The sequence below is a fragment of the Astyanax mexicanus genome, chromosome 24, assembly GCF_023375975.1.
Source record: "Astyanax mexicanus isolate ESR-SI-001 chromosome 24, AstMex3_surface, whole genome shotgun sequence".
Lineage (NCBI taxonomy): Eukaryota > Metazoa > Chordata > Actinopteri > Characiformes > Acestrorhamphidae > Astyanax > Astyanax mexicanus.
In genome coordinates, this window is record NC_064431.1 from 24,822,501 (window position 1) to 24,845,737 (window position 23,237).

Sequence of the window (23,237 nt, forward strand, 5' to 3'; positions counted from 1 at the left end):
CGCCCGCAGCGCTGGCTGTCTTGTGGAAAAAAGGGAAAGAAAATCGCTCGGCTAATGCCGTCTGACAGCCAGAGCGCTAACCAGCCAGGCTAAGCTAAGCTAAGTTAATGCTGAGCTAAAGCAAGCTACGCTAACCTAATCACAGTCCAGCCGGCTAGCTAAAACCAACACCACCCAGCAAAACAAGCAGAAATGCTCAAAAAATGTGCAGCTTTCACCTGAAGACGACTCCACGGAGCCGGCGAGGAGAGTATTGGCATTATTTCACGCTCCTAACGTTACCATCTTCACTTATTCCCAATTTAGCTTTCAAGCTAGCGTTTGTGGTGTTAGTCTGTATGAACCATACACCGTTTTGTAGTTAAGTTTCAGTTCTGTTACTGTTGTGGTGGAACTACTTTTTGGCGGAAGGCACAGTCCATATTAAAACATATTCATTCTGAATTTCTTAAAGTTCTTTGATTTAATTAGTTTATTCATTTTGTAAAAAAAAGAAACTGTTGTATAAAAGCAATAGAACACTCGAGGTTGTGTGTTATCACGAATAACATCACGGCCGTGATTGCACTGAATCACACTTGCACTTGTTGCCCCTTTGCCTTCTTCACTCTGTGCTCCAGCTCACCCAAACCATCTGGATTGGGTTCAGGTCCGGTGACTGTGGAGGACAGCTCATTTTTTGTTAAGTACATAAAACTCGTTCATTAATAGTTTTGATGCCTTCCGTGAGAATCTACAATGTAAATAGTCATGAAATTAAAGAAAACGCATTGAAAAAGAGAAGGTGTCCAAACTTTTGGCCTGTGCTGTATATGCTATACGTTGTTTATTCCGTTACTCTGAAGAACCCTAAACTCCGATGCTGTGCCCACTCCTGAAAATCATCATAATAATAGTAATCATATCAACAACGTATTTAAAATAAAAATATGTAAGGCATCCTAATGGATATAAACGATACCAAAGTAACGTGTGTTAAAAAAAAAAAAAGAAGCTGCTCGCACTTCTCATATAGAGACTGGAAATGGAGCAGAAACGAGATTTACAGCTCAATTAACATCATTAAACCAGATGTCCAAATTCCAAATAAAAATACCGTCATTTAAAGCATTTATCTGCAGAAAACGAGAAATGGCTGAATTAACAAAAATAAAGATACAGAGCTTTTAAAGCTCAAATAATGCAAAGAAATCAAGTTCATATTATAAAGACTTAAGAGTTCAGAAATCAATATTTGGTGGAATAACCCTGTTTGTTTATCACAGTTTTTATGCATCTTGGCATCATGTTCTCCTCCACCAGTCTTACACACTGCTTTTTGATAAATTTATGCTACTCACTCCTGGTGCAAAAATTCAAAAAAGCAGTTCAGCTTGGTTTGATGGATTGTGATCATCCGTCTTCCTCTTGATTATATTCCAGAGGTTTTCAGTGTGGTAAAATCAAATCATATATCCAGTGATTTTTCTAAAGAACACACTGTAGAACAGTTTTCTTTGTGAGAGTAGGTGGCATTATTGGCATTGCTCCAGAGAGCCCTGTTTGTTTGATGCCTTTATTGTAAAGAATCGTACAACAAAGAACAGTTCTAGACAAAGAAAGTCTAGTCAGAGAAAGAGGATGAAAGAGAAGAAGTGAAAACTGAAAGTAGGCCTATGTATGGTGTATGAAGAGACTCTGAGGGTCTCAGATTACTCCCACTGCTGTTATTCCTGCTGTTTTGGGACAGTGTGCCAGTTCAGGGAGCTTTAGGGAACACCTAGCTTGAGTTAATCATTAAAAAAATCGAGCTACACAACAAAAAAGCTTCCCTCAATGGTTGACAGAGTTCAGGTGTTCCAATGTACAATGAGCCAACCAGTCTTTGGCTCTGAAACACCAAAAAATAAATAAATAAAATTGTCTCATAAAAATAAAAAGTCTCGAACTCATTGGAGTAAAAGTTAAAGTTTACCACTTTAAAAAAAATGCAGAACTTCACCCAAATGTACCTGGAGCATTGCTTAGTCCTTGCGGCTTTAATTTTCCACCAGTCTGCTGTTTACTTTTGCAGAAAAGAAGCACAAGGTTCATGTGGGCAGTTCTGGCTGGCCACGGGTGGCCTCTAATAAAGCTCGCTGTGCATATTTGCACAGCCATCTGAGGCAAGTGCTGTCAGTACCAACACACCTTACAAAAGCAGGAACACATGGCACTCGGGAAATATATAAAGTTATCAATACAGAACGCTGATATATGGCAAATTGCAGTATACGCTCATCATCAAAATGTTAGTTTCAGCCAGAAGGAAATTCAAGAATCAAGATTCAAAAATTGTATTTCCTCATAATGAAAATAAAATTCTTTCCTTGCCAAGTATGCCGTATAAAGATAAAAGTGGAAAAGTGGAAATAAACGAAATAAATATAATATTAAATATAAATGAAATATGTAAATGATAACAGTAATGTGTTATGGATAATATTTACAAGTACATGATTATCAACAGCAGTGAAATATGAATATATATATATATATATATATATATATATATATATATATATATATATATATATTAGGGGTGTCACGATCTCGATATTTTATCGAAATCGAATCGAAATGAGGTCACGATCTCGAGTATCGAAGTCAAAAAGAGGATCGACGATCCCTCCCGCGCGCTACGCAAATAGCGCAGCGCGCTACGCAAATGGCGCGGCACCAACACAGCGCATCCTATGAGCCGCTGCATGAGCGCAGTCGGCGGGAGTGTGATCACTGTTTTTATCTGTCCAACGGGGGAGGGGGGGCGGGGGTTGGGCGCGCAGGTTTTGTATCTGTATCTAACGGAGGGGTGGGTGCGCGCAGGTGAGAGCGTGTGAACTCGCTGAAATGCGTGTGTCAGTGTGACTTGAGAACACTGACTATAGATCACAGTGAGGTGGATTAAAAATCTTAAACTTATAATTGACTACACCTGTTGCTTTCCATTGAATTAAAAAAACATCTTTCTCTCAGATAAAGTAAACACAAGCGTGTTTCTGACTAAAATAAAAGCTTTTCAGGAGAGATATAAGTTATGTGTAAATATTTATAAGACAATACCCACATCACTTATCTAACCAGCCTGTACTGATTTCTGCCCCCCAATAATGCTTTCAATAACCTCTTGTAACCCCTGGGAGCCAGGGGTTACACTCTAATACACTCTAATAGCAGCGCGCTAACTGACCTGTTTGTAATGTAATCCGAGCAGTGCCTCCGTGTCGGCTGTTCTAACCTGCTGCTGTTAGCTGCTTGGGCTGAAAGATGAACTGTAGTGAGCTGTATTATCCGGTTAGTGGGGTTAAAACCTTTATTTGTTTACAGAAACAGTAAAAACGGACTGGCTGAGCTCTGTAGCCCGTGGCTGGGCTGTACTGAAGTAGTGACTGAGTGAAGAGAGCGGGGCTTGTGCTGCTGCTGCTAGTGGTTGGATGAAGAACTGCAGCTTCATGTAATGAGCAGTTTCACCAGCCATCCACACACAGCTCTGATAAACTGCTTGTTTTAATAGTGCACACTGTTGCTACCAAAAAAAGTCACTAGATGGCATTACCATATATATCTTAATAAATAATAATAATAATATTTATAATAATAATAATAATAATAATAAATATATTATTTAAATTTTATGAGGCATAAAATAATAACAAGAAAAAAAAACAAGAAAATCGAGAATCGAATCGAATCGTGACCCTCAAATCGAAAATGAAATCGAATCGAGGATTTAGAGAATCGTGACACCCCTAATATATATATATAGTATAAAAAATAAATATTGGCTTGAAAGGATATTTGGAAGGAAGATAATGGTTACTAAAACAATAATTTGTGAAAAATGACAATTATCTTATTTTGACAATATGAGCTAAATAAATTTGGTACCACTTTAAAATAAGACTACCTTTATAATGGGTTTATAAATGGTTTACAATTAGTTTATTAATGGTTGCTAATTAGGTTGTAAATGCCTTAAAAATCTATAATAATCAGTTATAACACATACATAGAAAGGGCAACAATGAGACTTGTTGTTTGCCAAATAGTGAACCCACAGCCATCTATATTGTTGTCTCTTTCTACGTATGTTTTATAACTAATTATTTATGATTTTTAAGGCATTTACAACCTAATTAGTAACCATTAATAATTATAAACCATTTATAAACCCTTTATAAAGATAAATTATACCATAAATTATAATCATGTATTGTTTCTAGTAACTTGTATCTTCCAAATATCATTGTAATCCAACACTTTCTTCTGGGTGCACTATATTTTTCATGATGTGTAGACACATTTCTTACATTTTACGTATTTTTTTTTATTATCAAACTTCAATATGAGAAAAGAAAATCTGAGTAAATACAAAAAACTGTTTTAAATTATTATTTTATTTATTAATGAAAAAAACGCCATCCAAACCAATCTAGTCCTGTTTAAAAAATTGTTTGCTCCCTAAACCCAATAACTTTGTTGTGCCACCCTTATCTGCAACATTTTTGTGGAGGAATTTTGACCCGCTCTTTCTTACAGAATTGTTTTATTCAGACACATGACCAGACTCTACACTTTAAAACATTAGTTGTTTTTTTTTTTTAGCCATTGAGAGTTGGACTTGCTGGTGTGCTTTGGATCATTGTCCTGCTGCAGAACCCAAGTATGCCTGAGCTTAAGGTCACAAACTGACAGATGGACATGCCCCTCATCAATTACACCAAGTTGTCCAGCAGCCCCAGACCATCACACTACCACCACCATGTTTTAAGTTCAGTACAATGTCCTTTTTCTGAAATTTTGTGTTAGTTTTACGCCAGATTCAATGGGACACATACCTTCCAAAAGGTTCCACTTTTGTCACATTAGCCACAGAATATTTCCCAAAGTCCTGGTAATCATTCAGGATGTTTGTTTGCAAATGTGAGACGGGCCTTTGTGTTCTTTTTTGGCGAGCAGTGGTTTTTGCCTCAGAACTCTCCCATGAAGACGAAGAAGTTTTTGCCCAGTCTGTTGCTTATTGTTGAATCATGAACACTGACTCTACGTGACACAAGTGAGGCCTGTAGTTCTTTAGATGTTGTTCTTTAGCTGTGTAGGTTCATTTGTGACCTCCTGGATGAGTGGTCTATGCCCTTTTGCAGTAATTTCGGTAGGCCGGTCAATACTGGGAAGGTTCAGCAGTGTTCCATGTTTTCTCCTTTTTGAATAATAGCTCTCACTTTGGTTTGCTGGAGTTCCAAAGACTGATAGATGATCAATGACTTTGTTTTCTCATCTGTTCTTGAATTTCTTCAGATCGGGGCATAATGTGTTGCTTTTTTGAGATCTTTTGCCCCGCCTCATGGTTGTGGCTAGAGAAATTGAACTTGTGGTAAATCACAGGTAATCCACATAGGGCAAGGATGGTTTAATTTTTTTTTTCTTAATAATAAATCATCATTTTTTTAAAAAGTGCTTTTTAAAAATCTTTTTACAGCACTATATATCATACATCTATACATATATCAGTTTAATATTTGCTTTTCTGTTTTTGTTAAGTAGGCCCTGTGTCTGTAGATGGCGCTGGCTCGGTTCTTGCAAAGCTTTTCTAATGCTAATGCCTTGTCTGAGCTCCAGCCTCAATCCTGCCCTTTGCCAAGGGTCAGCATTCAGAGTGGATTATGGGAAAATGGCCCCCTGTACCCTTCACACAGCAATCACATACTCACACACACACTTTCACACACACACATGGCTGCTTTTCCCCACCCCATTTCCTCCCTCGCATGGGAGAACTGCAGTTTTGGACGTCCCCAGAGAACGTTGAGGTTGCTATGGGCAGCCAAAGCTCTGTTTGTATACAATCAGAAGGGGGGAATAAACTGGCTCAGAAAAGCAGCTTTAAAGGCCGGTGTGTCAGCGAATAGAGCAGGAGTGATATAACACTGTAGTAAATAATCACCTCGCTCAGCCTCAGCAGAACCAGCAGCAGGAGGGGATTACAGAACCGCAATCACGATGGCTTTTATTGGCCTAGTGAGAAATGACTTCTGATAGAATAAATCTCTGGCTGTGATCGAAATGACTCCCAGATCTCTCAATAGTAGTGCGCTATAGACCTGTAGGCAAAGACTAGGGAGGGGGATCTTAGGGTATCTTGTGTCAGGTCCATACTACACGATTTTAGCCCAGTTTTTCAGTCGCCGACAGTTTTTTGTTGATCGGCGACAAAAAATCAGCTCAAAGGCAAATCTGGGATCTTTTGACGCTTGCTTGCACAGGCAGTAGTATGAACTACAGAAAGATGCTCACCAAGTGATCACCGTCGAGTTGCAGATGCCGGGCAAATATTTGGCATGCTAGATATCTGAACCAGTCGTCGACTGGGAGGCAGTAGCAGTGGCTACCCACAGCCAATAGGATCACAGAAAGAGGAAACCACAGGTCCAAAACACATCTTCTGCAATTTCTGTCCCCTGTTATATCATGAAATGACTGTTAAACTCTAGAGGAAGCCTGGGAGTGAGTCCTTTATAAATAAGGGGCGTGAATTGAGGTAACATCTAAAAACTTAAAATTAAAACTAATAATGAACTACTTTTTCTGAGAATTTGATTTTAGAAAGTAGAATAATGTGTTTTACTTCAGGTTACCTACAGAAAACACTGTAAAGTTTTACACTGTAAAGCACTAGCATTACTGCTACTTTGAGCTGGAGATTCAGGTAGAGCATGTTTAAAAGGTTTATAACTGAAGTTCAAAACGATAAACAATTATGTCTGCAGTGCTGAAACTTTTGGTATAGTCCTGTGTTGAGGACATAAGTAAATGTTCAGTATATAACTGATCAGACAGTTATAAACTCCCTGAGCTAAACCACCAAATTCTTCCAAAACGTTATCCTTTATTGTGGTCAAAGAGCCTATTCAGGTTTCTTTCAGCAGAAAAATCTTTATGATACCAAAAGTATTTCTTTAAGAAATCCCTCAAAACTTTTTGTACCACTCAGCACACTTACAGTATTTTTATAAGTGTTTAATAGTTCACACTATACTTACTCCAACTGTAACTCTGTAACTGGTGGGAGCTCTCCCTACCTGGTTCAATTTCACAAAGAAATTAAATCAAATTAACGTTCAGCTGTTCCTGGAAAGGCACCGGTCTGCTCTGGCCAGGTCTTTCTCTAGTGAACACGTTAAACGACTCGCAAGGTCGTCAGGAAGGCGGCTAAATGCATTACAGCCATAAAATGGCAGGATATTAACTTTCAGGTCAGATCCAGAAAGCTCTCTGCCTCTGCCCTGCATGTCATAGATATCTAATCAATGGGAACATGGATCCTGCTGCAGAGGACCAGTCGATACACTGGAAGATCTGGTTACTTGTTTCTCTTCCTCTTTTCGTCTTCTTCCCTGTCTCCCTCTTTCTTGCTAAGCCACTCGCTCATCACAAGCGTTGATGGCAATACATGGGCTTGTCAGCAGTGCTTAGAGGAGAACACATTCCATTCATATAACCACCACTCCCACCGACACACACACACACACACACTGTTGTACAACCACAAAGGCTTATGTAGTCTACAAGACTATGCCATATACTGAACTGAAAAAAAAAGAAAAAAAAACAGCAGGAGACAGAAACAAGTAGTATATTGTCCCATGACTTTTGCCAAAGAATGCTGCACTGACCTGTGGGATATTCATATGGGGTCTCCCTACCACTTGGTGGTCTCAACCCCATAATCAGGACTACCCAAGTCAGAGATGGGATTGGAACTGGTAACCTTCTGGTTCAACTGCTACTCTGTAATTATTAATCGGTAAGTATTTGTGAACAACACTGTATGGACCAAGGCAGGGTTAAGTCCCTTACCCAGGATCTGAAGTACCCATTCATTCATGGGAATAGAACTGGCAACCTTCAAATTTACCTTACTTTTTTTTTTTTTTTTTTTTTTTACATTTTTGTGCAATAGGAGGTTAAGCTCCATGCCTGAAAGCCCAATTAGAAATATCAAGTCAGTCCTGAAATGTTAACCCACTTCCTTTTCAACTGGATTAGTTTCAACTGGGATTAGAACTGGCAATCTTCTGGTTGTTCCCCCACCATTTTCACAATTTGGTTGTCATGGTCTTGGGCAATAAGAGATTAAGGAGATTATGCACCTTGCTCAGTTGTTCAATGAAGGGTTCCCATTTATTTCTGGGATTTGAACTGACAACATTAAAGTTTTGAACAGCCCTACTTGGGGCAATGATGAGATTGCACACCTTGCCGAAGGCAGTGTTCTTGCAGTATTCTAGCAGGTTAGTACTTTTAAACACCACTGCCTGGGTCAAGGAGGTGTCAAGTTCATTGCCCAGTTGCATAATCTTGAGTCCCCAATCAGTTGTGGGATTAGAACTAGCACTCTTCAGATTGTTAACCCACCTCTTTCACCACTTAATTATTACCTTTTAATAGTGTGACTATGGGAAACAGAAGGTTATGCACCTTGCCCAAGGGCATAGTAAAGGGTGCCTATTCAGTTGGGGGATTAGAACTGACAACCTCCAAATTGTTTGTCTCACTCCTGTCAATCCTACCACTTCTGAACAGCAACCACTTTTGAACTGCCCTGCCTTAGCAATCAAGGACATGTCAAGTTCCTTGCCCAAATGCATAATCTTGAGTCCCCAATCAGTTGTGGGATTAGAACTGCCACTCTTCTGATTGTTAACCCACCTCTTTTACCTCTTGGCATCACTGTTAAACAGCATGACCTTGGGAAATAGAAAATTAAGCACTTTGCCGAAGGACATAGTCAGGAGTACCTACTGTTTTCAGTCATGGGATTAGAACTGACACCCTTAAAGTTGCTTGTCTCACTCCTATCAGTCCTGCTACTTATGAACAGCTACCACTTTTGGACTGCCCTGCTTTACGGCAATGATGGGGTCATATCCCTAGCCCAAAGGCACAATAAAGAGTACCCAGTCAGGCATGGCAACCATCTGGTTTCTCACACACTTGTCTTGTCACTAGAGTAGTATTTTAAACAGCACTGTCTGGAAGGATAAAGGAGGTGTCAGGTTGCATAATCAGAAGTACCCATTCAGTCATAGGATTAGAACTGGCAATCTGGAGTTGCCCAAGGACACAATTAGGAGCCTCAAATCAGTGATGGGATTTGAACTTGCAAGGGTTGCTCCCTTCTCTTACCAATATATTAGAAAAGTTTACAGCACTTTGCAACTTACAGCAACATAATCTGTTGCGTGTAATGTTAGTCTTGGTGCCAGGTACCACAGGACACCTTCAGAAGTCTTGTAAATTCAGTGCCTTTACAGGTTCAATCTGTTTTGGTGGTACCAGGAAAACATACACAACATTACCAAATGAGTCTAAAAATATGAACCAGAAGCTGGACCAGAAGCTTAGCCCTGCAGAAAGAATTTAGAGAATGAGTTTGTAAGGGGAAAAAAAAGGAAAGCTTGGCTGTAAGAAAGTGAAAGAAGGGAAAAAACAGAGTTTGCTGCAGCAGTAGCAGGTGAACAGTCAGCGTCTTCCGACTGTTTATGTTCCTTTCTGGAGGAAATTCCTCAGATTCATTTCCTGTCGGGTAAAGCCTGCAATTTGTACATCCAAACAGCCGGCCTCTAACAAGCTACTGCATGTCGTAACAGTCTGGTAGACACTTTAATAAATAAGAAATTACTCTATTAAGCACTAGGTCTGTTGTTTAATTATTCATCTTTGCAGAAACTAAGAAACTACTGTTTTAAACTGCTATTATTAGGAAACTATTTGCTTTAACATGTGTGGAGTCCCCCAGGGTTCTAGTTTAGGGCGTAATACATTGGCATTAACAACATTAACCAGTTGTGGGCTTGGATTTTGACTTAGAAACCTGCTTTTAACTCGTCTATTGCAGTGAATACACAAAAACACACTTTTTTTCCCTCTTTTGAATGCCCAAGGCAGAGATAAGTACCTTTCCCGCTCTGGAGTACCCTTTAGTCATGGGAATAGAACCGGCAACCTTCAAGTTTACCTTCTCAGTTCCAGTTTTCAACTGGATTAGTAGTACCATTTAGTCGTGGGATTAGAACTGGCAATATTCTGGTTGTTCACCCACTTCTTTTACAACTTGGATGTCATGGTCTTAGGCAATAGGAGATTAAGCAGATTATGCACCTTGCCCAGTCGCTTAATGACGAATTCCCATTTAGTTCTGGGATTTGAACTGATAGCCTTAAGGTTTTGAACTAGCCTACTTAGTAGGGCAATGATGGGATAGCACACCTTGCCCAAGGCAGTATTCTTGCAGTATGTTCAACTGGGCACACCATTCATCTAAAGTTGCTCCTCTTCTGAATGGCCAAGCCAGGTCTGGAGTACCCTTTAGTCATGGGAATAGAACTGGCAATCTTCAAGTTTACCCCCCTTTTAATTTTTTTTTTTGTGCAATAGGAGGTTAAACTTCATGCCTGAAAACCCAATTAGAAATAGAAATTTTGAACCTACTCCCTTTTCAACTGGATTAGTAGTACCATTTAGTTGTAGGATTAGAACTGGCAATCTTCTGGTTGTTCACCCACTTCTTTCACAACTTGGTTGTCATGGTCTTAGGCAGTAGTTGGCTTTAATTGGCTCTGCACCACATATAAACCCTACCACTATCCAGAATCAATTGGTGCAATGACTCAAGCCACGTTGCCAATCCAATAGTCTCCAGTAGCTTGTAGAAATGCAGACAAGCAATAAGAATTAGACATTAATCCAAAAGGTTGCATTATATAAATAGTTTTATGCAGGTTCATTGCAACCACTGGGGCACATGCCTCTGCTGAACTGTAGTCTAGTTCACTGCCTGCTACACGTTCACGTTGCTACTGACACCCAGCCCTCTACTTGCCCTTTTCCATGAGGGAACCCAGCAAGTCCCAGAACACTGTGGACTCCTTCACCCCTTTATAAGTGGAGAGACTAAAGGTGAAGTGATCCTTAGCGGAGTGACAGTGGAAAAAGATCAGGTGTCATATTCTCCAAGGCCAGATTGGAACAATGGCAGGGTTTGAGGAGGAACCAGAGACCATCTCCACTATTCAATATTAAAACCGACATCACAATAGGCTCCAAATCAGATCCGGGTATGGGAGGAGAAAGATGATAGGGGATGAGAAAATCTGAAGGGATGCCTTGGAAGAGAAGGGTAATGATGGAATTATACTTATGATTATAGCACCTTTTTAGACACCAGAGGACACTATACATTTTCTGTCCTATTCTAAACTGTTTTAATCTTTAATCTTTACTGGAAACTGTTGAGGTTGAATGTCAAGTTAAAACAACCTTACCTCACAATGTAACACTCAACTACAGGGGTTGGACAATGAAACTGAAACACCTGTCATTTTAGTGTGGGAGGTTTCATGGCTAAATTGGACCAGCCTGGTGGCCAATCTTCATTAATTGCACATTGCACTTCATTAATTGCATGGTAAGAGCACAGCTTTGCTCAAAATATTGCAATGCACACAACATTATGGATGCCATACCAGAGTTCAAAAGAGGACAAATTGTTGGTGCACGTCTTGCTGGCGCATCTGTGACCAAGACAGCAAGTCTTTGTGATGTATCAAGAGCCACGGTATCCAGGGTAATGTCAGCATACCACCATGAAGGAAGAACCACATCCAACAGGATTAACTGTGGATGCAAGAGAAAAAAACATAAAACTACGGCTGCCCAAATCACGGCAGAATTTAATGTGCACCTCAACTCTCCTGCTTGCACCAGAACTGTCCGTAGGGACAATAAATTATTGCGGAATAAAACCATTTCATTGGTTTCATTATCCAACCCCTGTATGAAACACTGTTGGGAAGTATCGACCAATCGTGCAAAGCATACTCTTAACAACATGGAAATAACATCCATGTGAAGATGCATCCAAGCATTCACACATTTTCATACTTACACCAACAGAGGGTAATGGTAGAGATAGATCAGATGTAGAGTATTCGGCTTTTCTAGGCAATTATCAACTGCATCTGATCTCCAGGTTTTTAGAAATTTTTGGATGCAAAATCAGGGAGAAAATGGAAACTCCACCCAAATAGGGACTTGAACCCGTGACCCCAACCCCAACAAACACTAGGAGGCAAACACCCTAACCACTAAGCCACCATGCTGCCCAAATATCAATGCAATGGCGAGTTTAAGAAGCCAAGTTTCTCTTCTTTCTCAGTGTCTCTGAATGTCATGGAATTGGTCCCCATGTGCCATTTGCATTTACTATTGTATCTCTGAGGGGAAAAAAAAAAGACTTAACCCTTTGATCCCAGGTGATGATACCTGCACATTGAACAAAAGCATTAAGTAGGACAAAGCTAAACGGTTACAAGTAATCCGAGAAGTTCAGTGTGTCTCCTAAACCACAGATACCCAAATTAGCAGCTAAACCATTGTCTCTTGATCCCCACCGTTTCTGTGCGTTTTCCTTTCCCTTATCGTACACGCCTCATTCAGTTTGTCTGGTAATTACCAAGACCTTTAAGGCTGGCCTTCAGTGTGTACCTGCAGAGAAAAGGACAAAATGCCAAGTTCATGCCATTCCTAGCCCTCAGACAGACTAAGACCTGTTGAGTTAAGCTTCCAGGAAGGGAAGGGAAGTGGCAAATTCCCCAGAATCTCTAAAATGTAGCAAATGTAATTCATCTACGTGGGTGGAGCCAAAACTTTGAGTGTTGCACTCAAATCCAGCTGACATCCCTGAAAGGAAGCTGGCTCGCACTTCCTAATTTTCTAACTTCAAAGATTACAGTTATATACTCAGTTCATTTAGGGATAGCTGATGCTCTCAGACTCTTTTACCGCAGTCAGCTCATCTCTGTCTGAATGTGAAAAAACGTGCCCCTTCATTATCACATGAGGAAAAAAATAAAAAATTAAACACATTTATTACAAAAAAGAAAAATTAATAAATATAGGTATTTATTAAAAAGTTAAATAAATTGAGGAAAATATACAACCCCTTCAGTTTCTGAATCAGTTTCTCAGATTTTTCTATTTATAGGTATATGTTTGAGTAAAATAAACATTGTTGTATTATTCTATAAACTATGGAAAAGATTCTACCAAATTCCAAATAAAAATATTGAAAATATTGAAAAATGGCTGAAATAACAAAAAAAGATGCAGACCTTTCAGACCTCAAATAATGCAAAAAAAAAAAACAAGTTCATATTCATAAAGGTTTAAGAGTTCAGAAATCAATATTTGGTGGAATAACCTGGTTTTTAATCACAGTTTTCATGCATCTTGACATGTTCTCCTCCACCAGTCTTACACACTGCTTTTGGATAACTTTATGCCACTCCCGGTGCAAATATACAAGCAAGGTTTTTAATTTGGTAAAATAAAAGAAACTCATCATTTTTAAGTAGTCTTTATTTTCTTTATTTGTTTCCACTTTTATTTGTTTTTGTGTTGTTTGACTGTTCTTATCCACCATATTCACAGATTAACTGATAAAAAGTAAAAAAAAAAAAACCTTTAAAATGCTTGGAGGGGTTAGATCACACCAACCTCAGTGTGTTTGTTTTAGACTTGGGTAATTATAATACAGTAACACAGTTAGCCTTTTTTGTGGGTATAGAAAATTAAATGCAGCATAATCTGCTTTGTGTCTATCTGTTCATCTACTAATCCTCTCTTTTCTAAAAAAAATCTTATATTAACGTTATATCAAGCTCACCTTGTAACACATTGAGACACTGAGGCACAGACAGATCTCTCATCTGACAGATGCCTATCTGAAATTAAAATCTGTGCAGTCTATCAATGCCTTTTTTTGCTGAGAATGTCTTAAGTTGCATGTATTATAGCATTACATAATAAAGCTTCTCTCTCTCTCTCTCTCTCTCTCTCTCTCTCTCTCTTTTTCTCTCTCTCCAGCCTCAGCTTATGCAGATATCCAGTGGGAGCAGCCTCATCAGCCTGATGGGCCTCACAGAGACCCGCTGCATTACCCGCACCGAGACATCCTCCCGGTGGCCAGCTACGCCCCTCAGCCAGATTATATGGTGGGGGACGATGATCTCATCAAGCCCAAAAAGCTGATTAATCCAGTGAAAGCCTCTAAAAGCCACCAGGAGCTCCATCGAGAGCTGCTCATGAACCACAAACGGTACGAGGACATTCTTTAAAAATGATTTTGTCTGATTTTGCCTGTTCATCGATTAGCCTATGGCAGCCATATTTAAATTTGTTCCGTATGAGGCCTCCCTTCCCTGAAATTCCTGTATTTGTAAATATATTTTTTTATTTAATGCATTTACACTGAGGAAAGTGGCGTTGCAATTTCATCAAACGTGGAATATCTTTTCAGAGAGTAGTCATGGTTCACTCCTCAAATGGATTTCAACATTTCTGGCACAGATTGGATAGATGGAAATATAGACAGATCGATAGATAGATAGATCAGAGACTGTAAAAAAAGATGGACGCCGTGTCGCCGTTCCCATTCATTCAATAAACATGAAGCCAAAATCTTCCACCATGTTGGCAATCCCGAAACCCGAGTCTGCGCAGTAGAGACCAGAGGAGGGAGAAATACTGTGGAGAGACAGCCTACTCATTTAAATAACCCCGCCCCTGAGGGCTGCCTCGAGGTCCCACCCATAACCAGCCCTTTTACAATAACCACACCTTTTTTGAATAGAGCTGAATAATGTTTTTAAAAACGAATTCTGTGGGGATATAAAAATGTCACAATATAAGCAGAGGTTATACTAGCTGCTGCATTTAAATAATGGAGGTAGAATTACAGTATATTAGAAAAAACGTGATTTAAAGTTGTCTGTTTTGCCATTGAAACCTATGGGGATGGGTGGAGTTACACAGCTTTCTGAAACCGAACAGCAGGGGGCGCCCAACCTGTGGTGGCTTAATTTTTGAGAGACGATGCTCTGTCCAGCTATACACAGTCTATAAGATAGATAGATAGATAAAAAGATAGATAGATGCCGATTAAATGCTGTATTTTTCACACTATAATGCACACTTAAAATCCCAAAAATCGACAGTGCGCCTTATAATCCAGTGCGCCTTATGTATAAATTTTACCAGTCAGGTTGTAAGGAGCAGTAAAGCCTCTTCACAAAAGAACATGGTTATACAGTAGTTCCTTATGTGTTCCTTATGTGTTTCTTTATAGTCTGGATGACCTCAGTATTCATTTACAATATAGGAACAAATAAACATCATCTAAACACCCCATAGGTTGGAAACACAATATTAAACAATGCAGGGCCCATGATGTCACCAGCCCCGCCCCCAGTCGTGCGCTGTCTCGCATCCGGACCTTTTAAGAGCTGAGTCAGGACCGAGCTCTCAAAACCCGAGGAAAACAGCAAAACAATGCCGTTAATCAGGCATTTAAATTTAGGCTTTTTACAAGGTAAATAAGAGCGTTTTTTCTGGGATTAAAAGCCTGAATTCAGCTGTAACTGGAAATATCTGCGCCACAAAATAGGGGTGGGCAATATTATATCGTTTACAATATATCGTGACACAAAAATATCGTGATATTAAAAATCCATATCGTGATAATAGAGCTGTTCTGTCTTAAAAGTAAAGATTTAGGTGTATTTATTGTATAATTGTTTTAGTTTGCAGTTTATATGCATGCACTAAATATTCTGCAATATTTTTTGCTGCATTATATCATTTTATGCTATATTATTTATTTTGCCACATTATGAGTATGCTGTTATACTCTTTTACTATATTCCTGAAATTAATTAATTAATTTTCTGTTTTCCTATATCGCCAAGTATATCGTTATCACAAAAATACCCTGAAATATCGTGATATTATTTTAGAGCCATATCGCCCACCCCTACCACAAAACTGTGCTGGACTGAGGTGCACAGCTTTCGAAACGTGCGTTTACAAGCACGTGCCCAACCATGTGCATGGAGGCCATGCGGTTGCCTCGTGTTTACTCCTGTAGCCCCCTTGCATTCCCCCTCACCCTTGCGCGTTTCTCAGGCAGCAGCAGCCTGTCACTCAAAGAGACACAGAGACAGCGCTGTGTATCTACTTTTTGTGTCAAGAATCAACCATTGCAACTTGAAGTGTTTGATTTTAATTGCCCTAAGTGATCTAAGTGATATCGCACGTCCTCCGATGTGTCTATTGCACATCTGCACATCTCGACGCCGATGCTTAAACCATATATCGTTCAGCCCTAATATAATTGCAATAATACCATCAAGGTTCATGACCCTAGAATCAGATCCTTGAAGTTCTGCAAGTTGTGAGGTCATTGATCCCATCATAAAGCCCTGGGCACCCAAGTACAGACAGATGGATGAACAGACGTGTTTAATTCCGCTCTCACTCCCCAGTTCAGTTGCTCTGTTCCAGATTATCCATATAGCTCAATCTCCACAGCTTAAAGTCTTCTAGGCTATGCTACATGTGACAGGTCACTAAAGAGGTCAACATAAGCCCTCATTTAGAAGCTCTGTGGTGGCACTGTGGTGGCACCTATGCAAATAGGGGAAAAAAGACTATTGCTAATGATATGAGAGTGAAGATTTGAAGTGATTAGAATAACACTATAGAATAGTGTTTTTTTAAACACTTACTTTGAATTTTATTTAATTGCAGATAGAAAAAACTCAACATATTTAATGTATTGCCTGCTTCATTTTTCAATTTCATTTGTTAATATACAGGTGCATATTAAAAAAATAGAATGCCATTAAAAAAGTTACTTTATTCCAGTAATTTAGTTCAAAATGTGAAACTCATATATTATATATATGTATTAAACACACAGAGTCTATTTTAAGCGTTTATTTCTTTTATTGTTGATGATTATGGCTTACTGCCAATGAAAACCCAAAAATCAGTGTCTCAGAAAATTGGAATATTATATAAGACCAATTGTTACTTTTAGCAGTGTGGGCAGTGTGCCAAGTCCTGCTGGAAAATGAAATCCTGTGCTGTATATGATTTTCCGGGAAAACACTGCACTCACTGACTTTGGACTTGATATATATATAACACAGTGGATCAACACCAGCAGATGACATGTCTCTCCAAACCATCACTGATCATCAGTAAATGTTACATTTCATTTGTAAATCAAGGGAGCAGAATCTGGAGGAAGAGTGGAGAGACACACAGTCCAAGCTGCTTGAGGTCTAGTGTGCAGTTTCCACCAATCAGTGATGATTTGGAGAGACATGTCTGTCATCTGCTGGTGTTGATCCACTGTGTTATACTGTATGAGGTCTAAAGTCAGTGCAGTTTTGTTTTCCCGGAAAATTACATACTTACTTCATGCTTCCCTCTGCTGACAACTTTTATGGAGATGTGGATTTCATTTTCCAGCAGGACTTGTCACACGGGCCACACTGCCTAAAGTACCAATTGGTCTTATATAATATTCTAATTTTCTGAGACACTGATTTTTGGGTTTTCATTGGCTGTTCATTGGGTGTGTATTAAGATATGAAACCAATCTGACCAAAGTAAATGTAAAGATCACTGCATTTTATTATTTTTTAATTTGTCTCAAGCTTTTGGGATTGTACACCATATTTCGTGCCTCTCATCTCTTTTTTATAGCGAAGAAGCCCGGGAAGCCTTTGCTCTGTTTTCCCTCTCCTTCCTGTTTTTTTTTTCCTCTCCAAAAGTTGAGGAATAGTTCCCTGAATTAGCCTCCTGAACACAAGGCCCAGGAGTAACTGCCAGCTACAATGCCTCTCCTCCCAAAGCCTGTGATGGCAGTTAGCGGCTATAGCGCCACATTCAGAGCACACTGTCCCCCCTGTGCGGCGAGAGGGACAACTAAAGCCCCTCCAACTGGCCAACAGAGGCGGCTTTATCCCCCTCGCTCTCTCCAGCCATTCTGCTCGGTCATAGCTACTTTAAGGAGGGCTTTAAAGGCCCCCAGTCAGCCAGACAAGAGCACTTCTAAGGACAGTAGCTCTGTTCAGCTCGCTCCCTCGTTCCCACTGTCCACTCCCGGGCCTGACCGCGTGTTGAGCTAATGCTCTCGGGATGGAGGCTCTCGTCGAAAGCGGCCTAGCAGTGCTTATGTAGCGTTTCTGTAACACAACAGTCAGCCACCAAAGCTGCTTCGATTAAGGAGTCTCTGGAGTGCTATTTAGGTTCTCTGGGTAATTTGCAGGTGAAGTTCGAGTCAGCTCAATAAGGCCCTCGCCTTCGCTTAAGTGTTCGTGCCTGCCCTCATTAATTAGGGGCATCACAGTAGGTGCAGTGGGAGTGCTAATCTGACGTAGCACAGGGTAGCAGTATAGTAGCTGACACTACTATACTTTTTAAGGCACGGTATGTTTTTCAGCATTAATTAAAGCAACATTCGGGACTGTAGTTTGCTATCAGCTGCGGGAGCCCTGAGAGAGCACAATTGGCTTTGCTCTCTCTGGCTTTGCTCACTCCAAAGGGTGATGTCGCTCAGCACAAGAAGGCATCTGTGAGCTGATGTATCACAATCGAGTTACTGCGCTTATAAAAAAACAAAAAAATAGACATTTAAATATTGAAATATTGCACAGTCCCATGTTAAATAAAATATATTTTTAAGGTCCTTTATACAATAGTTAGTTCCGACCTCACAATCTGATTGGTTGAGAAGTGTTCTAGCTGTGATGATATTCGTGATAACATCACGGCCTTCTCACACTAAACCTGTATCACTCCGATGCGTTGCCGAGTAACGGCATTTATACACCCGCAGCAGCGTTACCTTAACACAGGCTAGCACTTAGCCGCGGCACACTTGCCCGTAGCCCGCAGCGCTGACTCGTCTTTGTGGAAAAAAGGGAAGGAAAATTCCCCACCGCAGTGTAGCTAAGTGAATAGCGCTTGCATTAATCAGTTAGCATCAATCTAACATTTTGGAAGGCTACACACGAGAGGGAGTGTGTTATCACGAATAACATCACGGCGATAACATAACACTACGACCGAATCACAGCCGTGATGTTATTCGTGATAACACACTCCCTCTCATGTTCTATTGCTTAAATATCATGCTAGTTAGTGCTCGTCCTGCGGTGGGGTAAAAGCTATTTTCGAGTCAATTTGTAGCACATTGCTGTTGTCGAAAGTACTGTAGCAAATAGTTCAGTGTTAGATTGAGTGCTTAATCAAAAAGATATCGGACACAGGAGCTGTAGCAGAACTTGATGTTTACTTGTATTCTGCAGTAACACACTTCTTCCCAAACATAGCAAACTGATTCTCCTCAACTCAGTATGTGCCATATTGACACCTAATGGACAGATGTAGGAACTACACCATAAGACTGTACTATACAGAAAACAACACTCAGCATTAATTCACATTCACACAGTTTTGTCTTTAGTCCAAATTCATTTGATTAGCATAAGCATGGAAGTGTTTGGAGTTGCTACTATGGAGCTACAATGCTAGTGTAGCTAAGTGAATAGCGCTTGCATTAATCAGTTAGCATCAATCTAACATTTTGGAAGGCTACACAGTGATTCAGAGTCTGTGGTGTTGGTGGTGCTGTTGGTTGCACAAACAGACATGCTGTTTTTTTTTTTCTCTGTAAGTGTAAAATCTGATGGTGTAAAATGTCCAGTTAGTGTTTAGCCATGCTGGACCTAGCCAGCGTTCTCGTCTGTTTCTTTATTTCTTTCAGGAATGAGTACAAATACTGTTCAAAACTCAATTTTTTTGGTTCCAAAGTGGTTTGTGGTGTTTTGTACTGTACTGTATGTTGACTGGATGGGGAACATTTGGCACGGTGGCTTTGTGTTTAGCACATTTGCCTCCCAGTGCTGGGGTTCTGGGTTCAAGTCCATATCTGGGGGAGTTTCCATGTTCTACTTGTCTGTGTGTCTGTGTGGGTTTCCTCTCATGGTCCAAAAACATGGAGATCAGGTAAAAAAATTGGATACTCTAAAATTACTCAGAACTAATTGGAGACTGGTGTTTGAATGTGTGTTTATGACTGTGTGCCCAGATATGCTTGGCACTCTGTGCTGGGTCAACTCACAGCACAGTGCCCGTTGCAGTCCTCCGGGTGGACGGTCATTCCGGTTGAGAGTATGCTGTGCGTGATTGTGATTGGCTGCCACTTCTCTCCTTTGTATTGTGTGTGTGTGTGTGTGTAATTGTAAACTTCATTGAGTGTCTTGAGTGGCATAAAAGTGAGCTATAAAAGTGTTATTATAAGTAAGTAGATTGGCGGCCTGTCCAGGGTGTATACCGCCTTCTGCCTGTAAATAATGTAAATTCAGTAAATAAGATATTCGTCTATATTCTGTTATATTTTGTTTAGGAAATTGGTACAAATTTCAGTATATGAATTATGAGAAGAAAAAAATATATATAAACTATGATTTTTCTTAGTTGCTCTTTATGAACCCATTTATTTTGGACTCACTTCAAGTGGGTATTCTCCTCTCTAGAGATTCTCTGGCATGACATCACTGGTTCTCTGCCTAGTGCCTTTTTAAGACAGCTCAAAAAGTGATGTATTGTGAAACGAGGCATAAGATCTACAGTAGTTTAGAGCTTTAACAGGAATATAAAGAGAGAGAGGCGACTGTTTTTTTTTTTTTTTTTTTTACAATGTTTGTTGTTTGAGTGGGTGAGGAGGCACCAGGTGTGATATGTATTCTGTAGTTACAATAATAAAAGCGAGCTGGCGCTGTGCCTCGGTGGTCATTAGGCAGTTATCTGTTTGGACACTGTAGTTGTTTTGGCCCTGAAAGGCCTCAGAGAGGACAGTGCATCTTACGGACGGCTCTCCACCGGGAGAAAGAGAGATAGAAAGAAAGAAAGAAAAAGAGAGAGAGAAAGCTAGCAGAGAGATAAAAGCAACAGGTTAGAGTCCGCGGCCCGAGTGGCAGCAGAACTGGGTCACAGCATGAATGGCGTCTATCTCTCTTCTCTAACCCTCTCTAGATAAGCCTTTAAACGTCCCTCAGACACACTGGGTCTTTAGAGTTTACAGGAAACAGAAGAAGACAAAAAAACCTGACAACATCAATGCAGCGAAGAAGCAGCTCTCTGTCCTTTGTCACTTTGTTCTTTCCTTTATTCTCACGTCGCTCTCTTTGGGAATTGAAAGGCATACGCACCGAGCAACTGTCAAAAAGTTCTAGCTTTGATTAACAAGCATGTTTTATTTGTTGCCCCTTATCGTTAGTGTTGTGTCCTCTTAGCGTGATGCGCTGATACGCCATTAGCAAGCTGAAGAGATTGTAGCCGGGTTAGCTTTCAGCCTTGCCCTCGCACTCTTCATCTCAACGAGTCTCAGTGCTTTTAGTCCTGATTTACAGCATGTTTAGCTGCAGTTTGGTTCAGCTGAGGTAGGCCAGAGAAGAGATACAGTTGCAAGAAAAAGCGTGTGAACCCTTGCTTTTTTTCTGGGATTACTTGCTCCAAAATTCCTCCTGACTGTTGTGCAGTGAGTAATATTGTATAAATTAAGTAAATAGAATTAGGTAGATTTGTATGCAGACAAACCAAGTCTCCCTGAAGCTGCGGGAGTCTCCCACATTTCGGTAGTGGCTCCCGGATGCCCGCGAGTCACATATAATCTCCCGGAATGAGTGCCCCAAACGCGCACACAGGCCACGGACTTTTTTCTCTAATCGCGTGTGGGAAGGAGAGAGAGAAAACAGAGAGGGTTCTGATTAGCCTGTTCTCTGCAAAGAGTCTGTGAGACAGCCAATCAGTTTTTAGTGTGGGCGGGCAGTGTTTTTCCCCCCTCCCGGACAGGAATTGTTCAGTGAGTGAGAGAAAGCAGATCATGGCGAAGGCAGGGAAAGCAGAGGCAGGGCCTTCCAACAAGAAAAAATATAAAACTCATTTCACCTCTGAATACTTTAAATTTAATTAAAAAAAAAAAGTAAAATTAATTTAAATAAAAGTAAAGTTTCGTTATCCTTTGGTGTGTGTGCAAGTTTTTTTTTTTTTGTTCTGTTTTTTTTGGCCGGGGGGGAAACCTCCCTGAAATCAACTTTTGCAACTTGGGATGTCTGTGTTTGCAAAAATTAAGTAAAGGTTAATAAAAGAAAGGATTGATTCAGCAAAAATATATTAAGTAAAGTTTACTAAAAGAAAGGATTGACTGAAGTTTAGTTCACTTATTTACTCTGTGTAACATTTAAGTCTTAAAACCGAGTTGAAGTTACTTAAATTTACATGAAATTAAATTAATGCAGAAAGTTGCAAAACTTTTTTTAAGTAAATTTTATTCATCATTTTTTTCAGTCTACAGGAAATGTTTGGTTGAGGTTCCAAGGTTCACATACTTTTCCCACCTTGCACTGTGAATGTTAACATGTTGTGTTCAATAAAAGCATGCAAACATATATATATATATATATATATATATATATATATATATATATATAGTGTGGTATTAGTTTAAGCAGACTGTGTTTGTCTATTGTTGTGACTTAGATAAAAGATCAGAACACGTTTAATGACCAATTTATGCAGAAATCCAAGTAATCCCAAAGGGTTCACATACTTTTTTCTTGTAACTGTACATAGAAGAGAAAGGGGCCATTTCACTGAATGGGTGCCATTTGCTGGTTGTTTCATTTTTTATCTTTTTTAAACTCTGAAACTAATCGAATAACACATGTATTCATCTATTCAAAGCAAGTACTGGTCAAACCTTATTTTTACAAGGTTTTTAAGCTGAAGATTTTCTCAGTCCTGTTACCAAAACTCACGAGACATTTAAAAAGCATGTTTAAAAGCAAGTCCAATTATTCCTTAGATTTTCTCCGAAGTATGTTTTCATTTTAAAGAAAGGACTGACTGCATGATCAAATAATTACTATTCATGACAAAAAACTCACTGTATATATGCATGCACACTGTATTTTTCTAAAAGAGGCAAAGCTATTTTTATCTTTTTAAGAAGACCCAAACCTGAAATTGATCAATTTTGTTATCATGCAATTTATGAAGTAAATGGATAAATGATAAACCAAACAGAATTGGAAAAAGTGGTTAACATCAACTAATATTCACATCAATATATCAATAAACCAGGCGACAATACTCATTTGTGTTACTGGAACTCACTCCTGTTACTGGCACTCATTCCTGTTACTCTTTATGTTCTGAATTTTAGCATAGAATTAGCAAAAACATGAAAAATAAAAATGTAACTTCCTGTTGTAGATGTCACTGGTGTAGAATGTTACAAATGT

The 23,237-nt window shown here is 39.6% G+C and overlaps 1 protein-coding gene across 2 annotated transcripts in view; it reads left to right on the forward strand.

Moving 5' to 3' along the window:
* si:ch211-236d3.4 (protein FAM107B) overlaps positions 1–23,237 on the forward strand; it is a 72,556-nt gene that overhangs the window by 35,326 nt on the left and 13,993 nt on the right. For both annotated transcript variants that reach the window (XM_049471657.1, XM_049471658.1), the window contains one exon: positions 13,945–14,176. In XM_049471657.1, coding sequence (XP_049327614.1) covers positions 13,945–14,176 — 232 coding nt within the window. The remainder of the gene's footprint in view (positions 1–13,944; positions 14,177–23,237) is intronic.